The 18,200-nt window shown below is 43.5% G+C and overlaps 1 protein-coding gene across 2 annotated transcripts in view; it reads left to right on the forward strand.

Moving 5' to 3' along the window:
• Positions 1-18,200, forward strand: part of LOC128684324 (long-chain-fatty-acid--CoA ligase ACSBG2) — a 183,554-nt gene that overhangs the window by 42,624 nt on the left and 122,730 nt on the right. For both annotated transcript variants that reach the window (XM_070089242.1, XM_070089248.1), the window contains exon 3: positions 7,159-7,334. In XM_070089242.1, coding sequence (XP_069945343.1) covers positions 7,159-7,334 — 176 coding nt within the window. The remainder of the gene's footprint in view (positions 1-7,158; positions 7,335-18,200) is intronic.

The following is an 18,200-nucleotide window of genomic DNA, read 5'->3' on the forward strand; positions in this document are numbered from 1 at the left end:
CAATCCTTGGTCCAGTTATGTGTCTCAGTAATGTTGAGGTACAATCCTTGGTCCAGTTATGTGTCTCAGTAATGCTGAGGTACAGTACTTGGTCCAGTTATGTGTCTCAGTAATGTTGAGGTACAATCCTTGGTCCAGTTATGTGTCTCAGTAATGTTGAGGTACAATCCTTGGTCCAGTTATGTGTCTCAGTAATGTTGAGGTACAATCCTTGGTCCAGTTATGTGTCTCAGTAATGTTGAGGTACAGTACTTGGTCCAGTTATGTGTCTCAGTAATGTTGAGGTACAGTACTTGGTCCAGTTATGTGTCTCAGTAATGTTGAGGTACAGTACTTGGTCCAGTTATGTGTCTCAGTAATGTTGAGGTACAATCCTTGGTCCAGTTATGTGTCTCAGTAATGTTGAGGTACAATCCTTGGTCCAGTTATGTGTCTCAGTAATGTTGAGGTACAGTACTTGGTCCAGTTATGTGTCTCAGTAATGTTGAGGTACAATCCTTGGTCCAGTTATGTGTCTCAGTAATGTTGAGGTACAATCCTTGGTCCAGTTATGTGTCTCAGTAATGTTGAGGTACAGTCCTTGGTCCAGTTATGTGTCTCAGTAATGTTGAGGTACAGTACTTGGTTCAGTTATGTGTCTCAGTAATGTTGAGGTACAGTACTTGGTCCAGTTATGTGTCTCAGTAATGTTGAGGTACAATCCTTGGTCCAGTTATGTGTCTCAGTAATGTTGAGGTACAATCCTTGGTCCAGTTATGTGTCTCAGTAATGTTGAGGTACAGTACTTGGTCCAGTTATGTGTCTCAGTAATGTTGAGGTACAATCCTTGGTCCAGTTATGTGTCTCAGTAATGTTGAGGTACAATCCTTGGTCCAGTTATGTGTCTCAGTAATGTTGAGGTACAGTACTTGGTCCAGTTATGTGTCTCAGTAATGTTGAGGTACAATCCTTGGTCCAGTTATGTGTCTCAGTAATGTTGAGGTACAATCCTTGGTCCAGTTATGTGTCTCAGTAATGTTGAGGTACAATCCTTGGTCCAGTTATGTGTCTCAGTAATGTTGAGGTACAGTCCTTGGTCCAGTTATGTGTCTCAGTAATGTTGAGGTACAGTACTTGGTCCAGTTATGTGTCTCAGTAATGTTGAGGTACACTCCTTGGTCCAGTTATGTGTCTCAGTAATGTTGAGATACAGTACTTGGTCCAGTTATGTGTCTCAGTAATGTTGAGGTACAGTACTTGGTCCAGTTATGTGTCTCAGTAATGTTGAGGTACAGTACTTGGTTCAGTTATGTGTCTCAGTAATGTTGAGGTACAGTACTTGGTCCAGTTATGTGTCTCAGTAATGTTGAGGTACAATCCTTGGTCCAGTTATGTGTCTCAGTAATGTTGAGGTACAATCCTTGGTCCAGTTATGTGTCTCAGTAATGTTGAGGTACAGTACTTGGTCCAGTTATGTGTCTCAGTAATGTTGAGGTACAATCCTTGGTCCAGTTATGTGTCTCAGTAATGTTGAGGTACAATCCTTGGTCCAGTTATGTGTCTCAGTAATGTTGAGGTACAGTACTTGGTCCAGTTATGTGTCTCAGTAATGTTGAGGTACAATCCTTGGTCCAGTTATGTGTCTCAGTAATGTTGAGGTACAATCCTTGGTCCAGTTATGTGTCTCAGTAATGTTGAGGTACAATCCTTGGTCCAGTTATGTGTCTCAGTAATGTTGAGGTACAGTCCTTGGTCCAGTTATGTGTCTCAGTAATGTTGAGGTACAGTACTTGGTCCAGTTATGTGTCTCAGTAATGTTGAGGTACACTCCTTGGTCCAGTTATGTGTCTCAGTAATGTTGAGATACAGTACTTGGTCCAGTTATGTGTCTCAGTAATGTTGAGGTACAGTACTTGGTCCAGTTATGTGTCTCAGTAATGTTGAGGTACAATTCTTGGTCCAGTTATGTGTCTCAGTAATGTTGAGGTATAATCCTTGGTCCAGTTATGTGTCTCAGTAATGTTGAGGTACAGTCCTTGGTCCAGTTATGTGCCTCTGTAATGCTGAGGTACAGTACTTGGTCCAGTTATGTGCCTCTGTAATGCTGAGGTACAGTACTTGGTCCAGTTATGTGCCTCTGTAATGCTGAGGTACAGTACTTGGTCCAGTTATGTGCCTCTGTAATGCTGAGGTACAGTACTTGGTCCAGTTATGTGCCTCTGTAATGCTGAGGTACAGTACTTGGTCCAGTTATGTGTCTCAGTAATGTTGAGGTACAATCCTTGGTCCAGTTATGTGTCTCAGTAATGATGAGGTACAGTACTTGGTCCAGTTATGTGTCTCAGTAATGTTGAGGTACAATCCTTGGTCCAGTTATGTGTCTCAGTAATGTTGAGGTACAGTACTTGGTCCAGTTATGTGTCTCAGTAATGTTGAGGTACAATCCTTGGTCCAGTTATGTGTCTCAGTAATGTTGAGGTATAATCCTTGGTCCAGTTATGTGTCTCAGTAATGTTGAGGTACAGTCCTTGGTCCAGTTATGTGCCTCTGTAATGCTGAGGTACAGTACTTGGTCCAGTTATGTGCCTCTGTAATGCTGAGGTACAGTACTTGGTCCAGTTATGTGCCTCTGTAATGCTGAGGTACAGTACTTGGTCCAGTTATGTGCCTCTGTAATGCTGAGGTACAGTACTTGGTCCAGTTATGTGCCTCTGTAATGCTGAGGTACAGTACTTGGTCTAGTTATGTGCCTCTGTAATGCTGAGGTACAGTCCTTGGTCCAGTTATGTGCCTCTGTAATGTTGAGGTACAGTACTTGGTCCAGTTATGTGCCTCTGTAATGTTGAGGTACAGTACTTGGTCCAGTTATGTGCCTCTGTAATGTTGAGGTACAGTCCTTGGTCCAGTTACGTGCCTCTGTAATGTTGAGGTACAGTACTTGGTCCAGTTATGTGCCTCTGTAATGCTGAGGTACAGTCCTTGGTCCAGTTATGTGCCTCTGTAATGCTGAGGTACAGTACTTGGTCCAGTTATGTGCCTCTGTAATGTTGAGGTACAGTACTTGGTCCAGTTATGTGCCTCTCTAATGCTGAGGTACAGTACTTGGTCCAGTTATGTGCCTCAGTAATGTTGAGGTACAGTCCTTGGTCCAGTTATGTGTCTCAGTAATATTGAGGTACAATCCTTGGTCCAGTTATGTGTCTCAATAATGTTGAGGTACAACCCTTGGTCCAGTTATGTGTCTCAGTAATATTGAGGTACAGTACTTGGTCCAGTTATGTGTCTCAGTAATGTTGAGGTACAATACTTGGTCCAATATGTGTCTCAGTAATGTTGAGGTACAATACTTGGTCCAGTTATGTGCCTCTGTAATGCTCATGTACAGTACTTGATCCAGTTATGTGCCTCTGTAATGCTGAGGTACAGTCCTTGGACTGTATTTAACTTCATTACCTAACAGAATACTCCATTCTACTGATTACACAGCAACACAGTAAATGACCACATGACCTGTCTTTGTAATACTCATTTGTGCTAAATTGTTATCTGTTTACAATAATGTTTTACTACTGAATACATCATTGCTTAGTTAATCTTAAGTTAATTTTAAGCCTGCCAGTAATGCTATGCATACAAGGGCTTTGGTATGCTGCATTTAACTGTATTCTTTTGTACTTCTCTGTATCATGTTCAAATAAATAAAGAAATAAATAAATTAATAAATAAATTATGTACTCACCTATTTTTGGTTGCAGTGGTTGATCCGTAACTCCTGGCCCCACCTCTTCACTAGTCGTTACTAGGTCCACTCTCTCCCTGCACCATTAGCTTTAAAACATCAAAATGGTATACAATACCGACAGGTTGTTAGGTAAGACACATATGCAACAGTTAGACAACTTTATTCCGAAACGTTTCGCCTACACAGTAGGCTTCTTCAGTCGAATACAGAAAGTAGGCAGGAACAGTAGAGAAGTGAAGACGATGTAATCAGTCCATCACCCTTAAAGTCGTAGAATTTGAGGTTGTCAGTCCCTCGGCCTGGAGAAGTTCAGTTCCATAGTCAGGAACTATCGATAGATAGTTCCTGACTATGGAACTGAACTTCTCCAGGCCGAGGGACTGACAACCTCAAATTCTACGACTTTAAGGGTGATGGACTGATTACATCGTCTTCACTTCTCTACTGTTCCTGCCTACTTTCTGTATTCGACTGAAGAAGCCTACTGTGTAGGCGAAACGTTTCGGAATAAAGTTGTCTAACTGTTGCATATGTGTCTTACCTAACCACCATTAGCTTTATCGTATCTTTTCTTAAAGCTATGTATGGATCCTGCCTCCACTACATCACTCTCCAGATTGTTCTTCTTCCTAATAACTATATGACTGAAGAAATACTTTCTAACATCCTTTACCTGGAGTTTACCTGGAGAGAATTCCAGGGGTCAACGCCCCCGCGGCCCGGTCTGTGACTATGTCTCCTGGTGGATCAGAGCCTGATCTGAGTTTTTATCTTCCAGTTGTGTACTCACCTAGTTGTACTCACCTAGTTGTACTCACCTAGTTGTACTCACCAAGTTGTACTCACCTAGTTGAGGTTGCAGGGGTCGAGTCCAAGCTCCTGGCCCTCACCTCTTCACTGGTCGCTACTAGGTCACTCTCCCTGAACCTTGAGCTTCATCATACCTCTGCTTAAAGCTATGTATGGATCCTGAGTCCACTACATCGCTTCCCAAACTATTCCACTTCCTGACTACTCTGTGGCTGAAGAAATACTTCCTAACATCCCTGTGATTCATCTGAGTCTTCAACTTCCAACTGTGTCACCTTGTTGCTGTGTCCAATTTCTGGAACATTCTCTCTCTGTCCACCTTGTCAATTCCTCTCAGTATTTTATATGCCGTTATCATATCCCACCTATCTCTCCTGTCCTCCAGTGTCGTCAGGTCGATTTTCCTTAACCTCTCCTCGTAGGACATACCCCTTAGCTCTGGGACTAGTCTTGTTGCAAACCTTTGCATTTTCTCTAATTTCTTAACTTACCTGGAGTATACCTGGAGAGGGTTTCGGGGGTGAACGCCCCCGCGGCTCAGTCTGGGACCAGGCCTCGTGGTGGATCAAGGGTTGATCAACCAGGTTGTTACTGCTGGCAGCGCGCAAACTGACGTACGAACCACAGCCTGGCTGGTCAGGTACTGACTTTAGGTGCCTGTCCAGTACCTTCTTGAAGACAGCCAGGGGGCTGTTGGTAATCCCACTTATGTACGCTGGGAGGCAGTTGAACAGTCTTGGGCCCCCGACACTTATTGTGTTGTCTAGTCTTTTGCTTTCATAGGGAGTAATTTTCGTGTGCAGGTTTGGTACTAATCCCTCTAGATGTGTGAACTAAGTGCACCAGCAATCGACCTGCGGGACACATAATATTGCTGCTCTTGTAGTCTCAGGTTAACCTTAAGCTTACCCGAAATACTCTGTATGTATATAACCAAGTGGCACCCATTCCTGCATCTAGACCAGTGTCAGTAGGCAAAGTGTATAGCAGGCAAAGTCATGGAGAAGATTATCCGGAGGAGAGTGGTGGAACACCTGGAACGGAACAAGATTATAAACGACAATCAGCACGGATTTATGAAAGGCAAATCCTGTGTCACAAACCTACTGGAGTTTTATGATAAAGTAACAGTTAGTCGAAAAGTTAGACACGAGAGAGAGGGGTGGGTTGATTGTATCTTCATGGACTGCAAGAAGGCCTTCGACACAGTTCGTCACAAGAGATTAATGCAGAAGCTAGGGGATCAGGCACTTATAACAGGAAGGGCACTGCAATGGATCAGAAAATACCTGACAGGGAGGCAACAACGAGTCATGGTACGTGATAAGGTATCACAATGGGCACCTGTGACGAGCGAGGTCCCACAGGGGTCGGTCCTAGGACCAGTGCTATTTCTAGCTTATGTGAACGATGTGATGAAAGGGTTAGACTCAGAAATGTCCCTGTTCGCAGATGAAGTGAAGTTAATGAGGAGAATTAAATGAGATGAGGATCAGGTAGGACTTCAAAGAGACCTGGACAGGCTGGACACGTGGTCCAGCAACTAGCTTCTCGAATTTAACCCCGCCAAATGCAAAGTCATGAATATCGATGAAGGACAAAGAAGACCGCAGATGGAGTATAGGCTAGGTGGCTAAAGACTGCAAACCTCTTTCAAGGAGAAAGGTCTTGGGGTGAGTATAACACCGAGCATGTCTCCGGAAGCACACATCAGCCAGATAACTGTTGCAGCATATGGGCGCCTGGCAAACCTGAGAATAACGTTCCGATACCTTAGTAAGGAATCGTTCAAGACAATGTACACCGTGTACGTCAGACCCATACTGGAGTATCCAGCACCTGTTTGGAACCCGCATTTGATCAAGCACGTCAAGAGATTAGAGAAGTACAAAGGTTTGCGACAAGGTTAGCTCCAGAGCTAAGGGAAATGTCCTACGAAGAAAGGTTAAAGGAAATCGGCCTGACGACACTGGAGGACAGGAGGGTTAGGGGAGGCATGATAACGACATACAAAATACTGCATGAATAGACAAGATGGACAGAGACAGGATGTTCCAGAGATGGGACACAGAAACAATGGGTCACAATTGGAAGTTGAAGACCCAGATGAGTCAAAGGGATGTTAGGAAGTATTTCTTCAGTCATAGAGTAGTCAGAAAGTGAAATAGCTTATCAAGTGGACCAAGTAGCACTTAGTGAAGAGGCGGGGCCAGGAGCTGAGTCTCGACCCCTGCAACCACAATTAGGTGAGTACAATTAGGTGAGTACGCATTGTATCATGTAAATATCGCAAACCAAGCGAAACATGATGCAAATCACCCATGGGGGTGGGGGGGGGGAGGAATAGAATGATAGCTGTAGGCCTTTCGTGTTGTAATAAATGCATTATCAGTAGCTTGCAGTGTTGTAGAAAAGAGGAGGATGTCCAGGCAAGTATGATCCAGTGAAGACGTCCCCTGGGATCATATTTGCTTGGACATCCTCCTCTTTTCTGCAATGTTGCAAGCTCCTGATGATGTGTTGATTGCAACAAGAAAGGCCTAGAGCTATCATTCTACTCCTCTCCCCCCCCCAGTGGTTATTTTGCACATTTTGTCATGTGGAAATGAACTTTGACTTATTTTCAGATCCTGCCAGCAGTGTCGAACAAGACGACTGCTGCTGACGGTGCTGTTCAATTGTTCATCACTGATGAGGAAGCCATAGCTGAGCCACCATTCTCAGTATATACCATGCTCAAGAGGAAAGCTGAGGAATATCCACAACATCCTGCCCTGGCTGTCAAGAAAGGGGGTGTTTGGAGGTTAGTGGTTAACTTTACAGGTGATGCTTCGACATAGGTGGTGCATGGAGCTAGTGGGGGGGTTATCTTGACAGGTGGTGCTTAGAGGAACGTGGTTAACTTGACAGGACACACAGTGACACACAGTAACACACAGAAAAACACAAGGACATATAATAACAAATAGAAACACAGAAGAACACAGGGACCACAGAGACACATGGGGAAACACAGGAACGGATAGGAACACAAGAACACAAGAGACACACAGGAACACACAGGGGCACACAGAGACACACACTAAACTATAGACCAGAAGGATCTTGGGGGTGAGTCACACAGCAACACAGAGACATACAGCAACACACAGAGTCACACTGGGGTGGAAGAGTGGCACTGCTCATCGAAAACCGATGGCATTTTGATGAGCTGGAGAGAGGAGACAGAGGTGAAGCAAGAGACTACATAATAGGAATACAGTCTGTAGTTCCCAAGGTGGTAATTGCAGTGATGTATAACCCACCACAAAACAGCAGGAGGCCAAGGCAAGAGTATGGTGAGAGTAATAGAGCGATGGCTGACACACTCGCTGAGGTAGCCAGAAGGGCTCATGCAAGCAGGGAAAAGCTACTGATCATGGATGACTTCAACCACGAGGAAATCGACTGGGAGGACCTGGGGCCACATGGGGGCCAAGATACATGGAGGGCTAAGATGATGGAGGTGGTGCTGGAAAACCTCATGTATCAACACTTAAGAGACACTACCAGAGAGAGAGGAGATGATGAACCAGCAAGACTGGACCTAGTATTCACATTGAGTATTGCAGATATTGAGGACATCACATATGAGAGACCCCTCAGGGCCAGAGATCATAGTAGAGTTACAAGTGGAGAGGGAAGCAGGAAGGGTAGGACGAATGAAGCCAGACTACAAGAGAGGGGGACTATACAGGCAAGAAGAATTTCCTACACAGGGTTAAGTAGGACAGAGAACTGATAGGGAAGTCAATAAACGAGATGATGGAATATGTGACAACAATATGCAAGGAAGCTGAGGAGAGGTTTGTGGTACTGCCAGCCAGGACACAACCCTCATCACCCACCGGCACCACCACAACACACGACAGACAACAACAAATATGGCCGCCGTCACAGTCCAAGATAACTCCTTCCCAGTATTTGATGTCAGAAATAGCTAAACTCTTTACGATTCAGAACCAAACGATCACCAAACTAACTCAAGAAATGCAGGAACTAAAAGCTAGCAATGCAGATTACCTCAACAAGATCACTGCTCTTGAACATAAACTAGACACTCTGGAACAACAAAGCAACACCCACACCCAGTCCCTAGACACCATCAACACTCTAAAAGACCAAGTCACCCTACTTACTACCAACATTACAGAGGAAAGATCAAGAGTGAACCAACAACTTGCCAATGTCATAACCAACTTCAAAGACCATAATGACCAACAGCAGCTATCTGACGCTGTTGTAGTTAACAGCAAACATCTCCCACCCACAGTCACCCAAGAGACCTGCATGGAGACCACCCTACAGCTTATCAAGCACCACCTTCGCCTTAACATACGTAATGATGACCTAAAGGATTGCAAACTGATGGGCTACCAAGCAGGTAAAAAAACAGTGCTGTTAAAATTCCAAACTAGCCTACAAAGAAACAACCTACTAAAAACATCTATTTCTATGAAATCTGATGTTTACGTCAATGAGTGCCTTACCAAAATAAGACAAAACCTTCTTTATCGGCTAAGAAAATTACACTATGCCCAAAAAATCCACCAGTGCTTTGTGAGGGATGGAAAAATCGCAGTTAGGAAACAGCCCACTGGGAAGAGATACTTCATCTCTACAGAACATGACCTTAAAACATTCCTAAGTGAGGCTGGACTAACAGAATCAGAGTAAAGTGCAGATAATACCCATAGTCCACCGTTAGTGTTATATTGTCATAAATTTGTTCCCCCCTAAAATTCTAATACCCCAACTACTTTTGATTGCCATTGTTGTATTCAACGACCATTCTACCTCATAATCTTAATTTGTTTAATATCTACAGAATCTATCTCCTTTTTTTACAACTTACCGCACCACCGTTCCATCTTATTTTATTATAAACTAGCCATAACTTGTCCTCAATAATTCTACCTCACTTTAAGAAATACTCAATTGCCCAATTTTATTCTAAAATCCCTATTATTGCCCAATTTTGCTTTAAACTATATTGATCAAACTTATTGTAAACTTCTTTTATTGACCATTTTATTCTAAGAAGCAAGATCACCACGCATCTAGAAACCCATCAGTTACACAACCCAGGGCAACATGGGTTTAGAACAGGTCGCTCCTGTCTGTCTCAACTATTGGACCACTACGACAAGGTCCTAAATGCACTAGAAGACAAAAAGAATGCAGATGTAATATATACAGACTTTGCAAAAACCTTCGACAAGTGTGACCATGGCGTAATAGCGCACAAAATGCGTGCTAAAGGAATAACAGGAAAAGTCGGTCGATGGATCTATAATTTCCTCACTAACAGAACACAGAGAGTAGTCGTCAACAGAGTAAAGTCCGAGGCAGCTACGGTGAAAAGCTCTGTTCCACAAGGCACAGTACTCGCTCCCATCTTGTTCCTCATCCTTATATCCGACATAGACAAGGATGTCAGCCACAGCACCGTGTCTTCCTTTGCAGATGACACCCGAATCTGCATGACAGTGTCTTCCATTGCAGACACTGCAAAGCTCCAGGCAGACATCAACCAAATCTTTCAGTGGGCTGCAGAAAACAATATGAAGTTCAACGATGAGAAATTTCAATTACTCAGATATGGTAAACATGAGGAAATTAAATCTTCATCAGAGTACAAAACAAATTCTGGCCACAAAATAGAGCGAAACACCAACGTCAAAGACCTGGGAGTGATCATGTCGGAGGATCTCACCTTCAAGGACCATAACATTGTATCAATCGCATCTGCTAGAAAAATGACAGGATGGATAATGAGAACCTTCAAAACTAGGGAGGCCAAGCCCATGATGACACTCTTCAGGTCACTTGTTCTATCTAGGCTGGAATATTGCTGCACACTAACAGCACCTTTCAAGGCAGGTGAAATTGCCGACCTAGAAAATGTACAGAGAACTTTCACGGCGCGCATAACAGAGATAAAACACCTCAATTATTGGGAGCGCTTGAGGTTCCTAAACCTGTATTCCCTGGAACGCAGGAGGGAGAGATACATGATTATATACACCTGGAAAATCCTAGAGGGACTAGTACCGAACTTGCACACGAAAATCACTCACTACGAAAGCAAAAGACTTGGCAGACGATGTACCATCCCCCCAATGAAAAGCAGGGGTGTCACTAGCACGTTAAGAGACCATACAATAAGTGTCAGGGGCCCGAGACTGTTCAACTGCCTCCCAGCACACATAAGGGGGATTACCAACAGACCCCTGGCAGTCTTCAAGCTGGCACTGGACAAGCACCTAAAGTCAGTTCCGGATCAGCCGGGCTGTGGCTCGTACGTTGGTTTGCGTGCAGCCAGCAGCAACAGCCTGGTTGATCAGGCTCTGATCCACCAGGAGGCCTGGTCTCAGACCGGGCCGCGGGGGCGTTGACCCCCGGAACTCTCTCCAGGTAAACTCCAGTATTTTCAACTACAACTTTTATATCATCCTGTCTACCATCTTAATAGCATATTATAACCAAGTCATTGCCATTTTTATTTTTATCATTTTTTTTATTATTCTTTTGCTACCTTAACTTGTGTATTTTATCCTGTCAATTTAAATCTAGTTATACTCTAATTCTTGTAAACAACTTATATAAGACCTTAGTGCAATTACAATTGAGAGTCTTGCGCCTTTTTTATATCATTAAATTAAACTCAGTTGTACTATAGTCAATACCAGATTCATTATATTAGACCATAGTGCAATTACTAGTGAGAGACTGGTGCTATTTTTAATTTGTATTTTTATATTATTAGATTAAATCTAGTTGTACTATAGCTCATTCTAGCTCAAAACATATACTCCACAAAAGTCATTATATTAGACCTTAGTGCAATTACAAGTGAGAGTCTTGTTCTATTTTAAATTTACTAGTTTATACCTAGTTGTACTTTAGTTCATTCCAGCACAACACATAGACAACATCAACTTCATTATGTGTAGTAATGACTATACTCTATATGACCAAAATACTCTAGCTATATACTTGTCCAAACTTCCCACCACTACAGATATCAGTACTAGAACTCAACACATAACTCAGGATATAAATAACCATAATTTAAACCTAGAAGATGATTGATCACGTTGACCCTGATCTAAACCTCCATAATCTGACACCCAATCAAAACCTATTGGGAGCGCTTGAGGTTCCTAAACCTGTATTCCCTAGAACGCAGGAGGGAGAGATACATGATTATATACACCTGGAAAATCCTAGAGGGACTAGTACCGAACTTGCACACGAAAATCACTCACTACGAAAGCAAAAGACTTGGCAGACGATGCACCATCCCCCCAATGAAAAGCAGGGGTGTCACTAGCACGTTAAGAGACCATACAATAAGTGTCAGGGGCCCGAGACTGTTCAACTGTCTCCCAGCACACATAAGGGGGATAACCAGCAGACCCCTGGCAGTCTTCAAGCTGGCACTGGACAAGCACCTAAAGTCAGTTCCGGATCAGCCGGGCTGTGGTTCGTACGTTGGTTTGCGTGCAGCCAGCAGCAACAGCCTGGTTGATCAGGCTCTGATCCACCAGGAGGCCTGGTCACAGACCGGGCCGCGGGGGCGTTGACCCCCGGAATTCTCTCCAGGTAAACTCCAGGTAAAGTAACTGCCTTTATTACACAGCATCACAAGCCAGCACTATCCTAAACAATGCTAAAAGTCTATCAATACTTAACTACAACATCAGGTCCTTAAGCAAACACTATGATGACCTCCTGGCACTCCTTGAATCACTAAAGACACCCTTCTCCTGCATTATTCTTACTGAGGCCTGGCTTAAGCAGGACACAATATATATCTACCCTCTACCAGGATACACAGCAATTCACAACTGCAGACCAAACCAAGTTGGGGGTGGTATTGCAATCTATTACTCTAACCAATTATCTTGTATTAGCATCACTTGCTTTAGTGATGAATATGGGGAATACATTTTTGCTAATTTTACTGTAAAAAACCTTAAGACACCTATAACAATCGGTGCCATTTACCGGATACCTCACACAAACATCCCAAATTTCAGTGAGAAATTAAAGTCACTAATAACAAACAGACAAATGAATAAGCACCACCTTCTCTTAGCTGGAGACTTCAACATCAACCTTGGCTTACTAGATGATCAGCCTGTAACTGATTTCATCAACAATATGAACAACACACTTCTCATACCAACAATAACTAAACCAACCAGGCTCACTGAGACAAGTGCAACCATAATAGACCACATATGGACCAATATACTAGCCCCCCTTAAATCAGGGATAATCACAGATAGCACTACAGACCACTACCCTACCTTCCTCTTGACAAACATTAGTAAACCACCACTTGAATACAACAAAGTCTCATTTAGACTCCATGACGAGGCCTCAATAAGGAAGTTCACAGCTGACCTAGAGATTGTTGACTGGCCTACAGAATTCTCCAAGGCCAATGGTATTGATGACTCGACAGACATTTTTCTTAACAAATTACTTAGACTATACAACAAACATTGTCCTATAAAAACGAAACAGATCACAAACAAACGGTTTAGTTGTGCATGGCTAACCAGCATCATTCTGAAATCCATTGACAAGAAACACCAATATGAAAAGCAATATAGACAGGGCTTAATACACAAAGATATTCTTAAACACTATTCATCAGTTCTCACCAAAGTAATAAAGAAAGCCAAACAACTATACTACTCCAGTAGATTCACAGACACTAGAGGAGATATAAAAAAGACCTGGAAAACACTCTCTCAGATTCTAGAGACCCACAAACTGAAAAAAAACAAGAATATTGTCCTAACTAAACCTAATGAAACACCACTACATCCCACTGACACAGCTAACAAGATAAACGACTTCTTCTCAACCATAGGATCTAATCTCGCCAATAAAATCCCACATACCAATGCCCATGCCGGAGACTACCTAGATGGGAATTTCCCAAATTCCTTCTATCTTGCACCAACTGAGCCCTCGGAAGTCACCGAGATTATAAAGTCACTTAAAAACAACTCAGGGAATCTGTCTAATGTCCCACCATTACTGTACAAGCGAGTGGCCCATATCCTTTCGCATGCTATTTCATTACTTTTTAACAAGTCACTAGAAACTAGCACCTTCCCGAAACTACTCAAGATGGCAAGGGTTGTGATGAATGGTTTGAAAACCGACAAGTTGAAGATTGATACACTTATGCAGCATATGGAAATCTTTATTCAGGAAACGTTTCGCCACACAGTGGCTTCATCAGTCCAATACAAAGAGGAAGGCGTAAGGAGAGGAGGAGAATGAGGTAGTCAGTCCCTCAACCTGGAGTCGATGTGTTCAGTCCATCAATCTTGTAGAATGTACAGCATAGGGCCGTAGACGTGGCTTATATACTGTAGTGAGGTGACGTGAAGGAGATGGAGGCGGGGTCATAGTGGTACCATCCACTAGTCGAAGTAGGTCTTCGTCCAAAGGTAGAACAAGTGATGAAGAATTCTTTGTAACAAGATCCCATGATGCTGCAGTGTCTGACAGTTGTGATGAATGGTTTGAAAACCGACAAGGGTTACACCAATACATAAAGGTGGTGACCCTACAGACTTAAACAACTGTAGGCCAATATCAAACTTACCATTGCTATCCAATTTCTTTGAGAAACTCGTGCACAGGAGACTATATTCATTTATAACAGCACAAAACATACTCAACCCCTGCCAATTTGGATTCGGGAAAAATAAAAGCACTAATGATGCAATCATAAAAATGCTAGATCTGCTTTACACAGCATTGGAAAATAAGAAATATCCACTAGGAATTTTTATTGACCTAAGAAAAGCTTTTGACACAGTAGACCACGACATCCTACTCCACAAACTTGACCATTACGGTATAAGAGGCCATGCACTTGCTTATTTCAAATCTTACCTTACTAATAGGTATCAGTATGTCACCATTAAAGACACAGCATCAACAACACGGCCGCTTGATACTGGAGTTCCACAGGGAAGTGTCCTTGGTCCCCTGCTCTTCCTCATATACATCAATGATCTTACAAACGTATCCCAACACCTGAAACCCATTCTCTTTGCTGATGACACGACTTATGTCATCTCTCACCCTAATCTTGCCACCCTCAACACCATTGTTAACGAGGAGCTGATCAAAATATCGACTTGGATGACAGCCAATAAACTTACGCTTAACACTGACAAAACCTACTATATTATGTTTGGTAGCAGAGCAGGAGATGCACAAATTAACATTAAGATCGACAACACTCTAATTACCAGACATAATGAGGGCAAATTCCTAGGCCTATACCTTGACAACAACGTGAATTTCAGCACCCATATCCAACACATAACCAAAAAAGTATCCAAAATGGTTGGGATCCTCTCCAAGATACGATACTACGTGCCGCAAAATGCCCTTCTCACACTATACCACTCACTTATTTATCCATACCTCACCTATGCTATTTGTGCTTGGGGATCAACTGCAGCAACACACCTAAAGCCAATAATAACCCAACAAAAAGCTGCAGTAAGAATAATCACTAAATCCCATCCCTGGCAACACACCCCCCACTCTTCATAGATCTAAACTTACTCCCAGTTCAGTACATCCACACTTACTACTGTGCAATCTAAATCTACAGGACTTTAAACTCCAATATCAACCTTGAAATGAAACGCTTTCTTGATAGTTGTGACAGAACCCACAGGCATAACACCAGACACAAACATCTCTATGACATTCCCCGTGTCCGACCAAACCTTTACAAAAATTCAATGTATGTCAAAGGCCCTAAAATCTGGAACACCCTACCTGAGAACTCTAGAACTGCAGACACATTCATCACCTTCAAAACTACCATAGAAAACATCTTATCTCTCTGATACACCCCGTCAACTAACTACACGAATACCACCTGGTGGTTCACACTTACACTCACTCACCCATTTGACCATAAACAGAAATATTAATCTCAATCTTAAAATAATGAATCCTATGATACTCCAATACTGAAACTATGTACTGTGCCAAAACAAAAGCATTCACATTGCTAAACTCACAAACTAGTATTTAGTCACTTAGCCATAATACCAACTTACCTCATAATTTGTAATATTTTAAAATAAAGAATTAAACTAAGTCTGCCCGAAATGCCTAGCCATGCTAGGCATTCTAGTGGTACACTCTGTAATCATTATTTAACTACATGTAAACCACACAACAACCAAATTCTGTAAATTCAACATTGTAATCTTTATAGAGAATAAACTTTGAATTGAATTGAATTGAATTGAAGTGTTGGACAAGTGCATACAACCGAGGAGGAAGTGAAGAAGCTGCTAAGTGAGTGAGATACCTCAATGGCACTATGTGTACCCCTAACAACAATATTCAACGCATCTATCGAAACAGGGCGACTATCTGAGGTACTGAAGACAGTAAATGTAGTCCAACTTTTTAAAAAGGGAAACAGACACGAAGCATTAAACTACAGACAAGTGTCACTGACATGTATAGTATGCAAAGTCATGGAGAAGATTATCAGGAGAAGTGTGGTGGAACACCTAGAAAGGAATGAGCTTATCAATGACAGCCAGCACGATTTCAGGAATGGGAAATCCTGTGCCACAAACCTGATGGAGTTCCATGACAAGGTGAAAGTAGTAAGACAAGAGAGAGAGAGGAGTGGAAAGATTGCATTGTCTTGGATTGTAAAAAGGTGTTTGACACAGCTCCACACAAGAGATTAGTGCAAAAGCTGGAGGACCAGGCAGGGATAACAGGGAAGGCGCTACAGTAGATCAGGGAATACCTGTCAGGAAGATAAGAGCGAATCATGTTACTTGGCGAGGTGTCAGAGTGGGCGCCTGTAATGAATGGGGTTCCACCAGGGTCAGACCTAGGACCGGTGCTGTTTCTGGTATTTGTGAATGATATGGCAGAAGGAATAGACTCCGAAGTGTCCCTGTTTGTAGATGATATGAAGTTGATGACAAGAATCCAATCAGACAAGGACCAGGCAGAGCTACAAAGGGATCTGGACAGGCTGCAGACCTGGTGCAGCAATTGGCTCCTGGAGTTCAACCCCACCAAGTGCAAAGTCACGAAGATTGGGGAAGGGCAAAGAAGGCCGCAGACAGAGTACAGTCTTGGGGGCCAGAGACTAAAAACCTCACTTATGGAAAAAGATCTTGGTGTGAGTATAACACCAGACACATCTCCTGAGGCACACATCAACCAAATAACTTCTGCAGCATACGGGCACTCAGTAAACCTAAGAACAGCATTTCGACATCTTAATAAGGAATCGTTCAGGACCCTGTACACCGTGTACGTTAGGCCCATATTGGAGTATGCAGCACCAGTTTGGAACCCACATCTAACCAAGCATGTAAAGAAAGTAGAGAAAATGCAATGGTTTGCAATAAGACTATTCCTGGAGCCAGAGCCAGGAGCTGTAACTCGACCCCTGCAACCACAACTAGGTAAGGGGCACACAGACACACAGAAGGACACTGTTATGTAACCACTGTAAGTGGTTCTCTTGTTACTGAGGGACGGGGAGGGGGGTGAATATGGTCTTGTTACTGAGGGACCGGGAGGGGGGTGGATGTCATCTTGTTACTGAGGGACGGGGAGGGGGTGAATGTGGTTTTGTTACTGAAGGACGGGGAGGGGGGTGAATATGGTCTTGTTACTGAGGGATGGGGAGGGGGATGAATGTGGTCTTGTTACTGAGGGACAGGGAGGGGGGCGAATGTGATTTTGTTACTGAGGGACAGGGAGGGAGGTGGGTATAGTCTTGTTACTGAGGGACAAGGAGGGGGTGAATATGGTCGTGTTACTGAGGGACAGGGAGGGGGGTGAATGTGGTCTTGTTACTGAGAGATGGGGAGGGGGTGAATGTGATTTTGTTACTGAGGGACGGGGAGGGTGGTGTATATGGTCTTGTTACTGAGGGACGGGGAGGGGGTGAATATGGTCTTGTTACTGAGGGACCGGGAGGGGGGTGAATATGGTCTTGTTACTGCGGGACGGGGAGGGGGTGAATATGGTCTTGTTACTGAGGGATGGGGAGGGGGTAAATGTGGTCTTGTTACTGAGGGATGGGGAGGGGGCAAATGTGATTTTGTTACTGAGGGACGGGGAGGGGGGTGGGTGTGGTCTTGTTACTGAGGGACAGGGAGGGGGTGAATGTGGGCTTGTTACTGAGGGATGGGGAGGGGGTGAATGTGGTTTTGTTACTGAGGGATGGGGAGGGGGTGAATGTGGTTTTGTTACTGAGGGATGGGGAGGGGGTGAATGTGGTCTTGTTACTGTGGGATGGGGAGGGGGCTGAATGTGGTTTTGTTACTGAGGGATGGGGCGGGGGGGAATGTGGTTTTGTTACTGAGGGATGGGGAGGGGGGTGAATGTGGTTTTGTTACTGATGGATGGGGAGGGGGTGAATGTGGTCTTGTTACTGAGGGATGGGGAGGGGGTGAATGTGGTTTTGTTACTGAGGGATGGGGAGGGGGTGAATGTGGTTTTATTACTGAGGGACAGGGAGGGGGGTGAATGTGGTTTTGTTACTGAGGGATGGGGAGGGGGTGAATGTGGTCTTGTTACT

Source organism: Cherax quadricarinatus, chromosome 2 (genome assembly GCF_038502225.1).
Source record: "Cherax quadricarinatus isolate ZL_2023a chromosome 2, ASM3850222v1, whole genome shotgun sequence".
Classification (NCBI taxonomy): Eukaryota; Metazoa; Arthropoda; class Malacostraca; order Decapoda; family Parastacidae; genus Cherax; species Cherax quadricarinatus.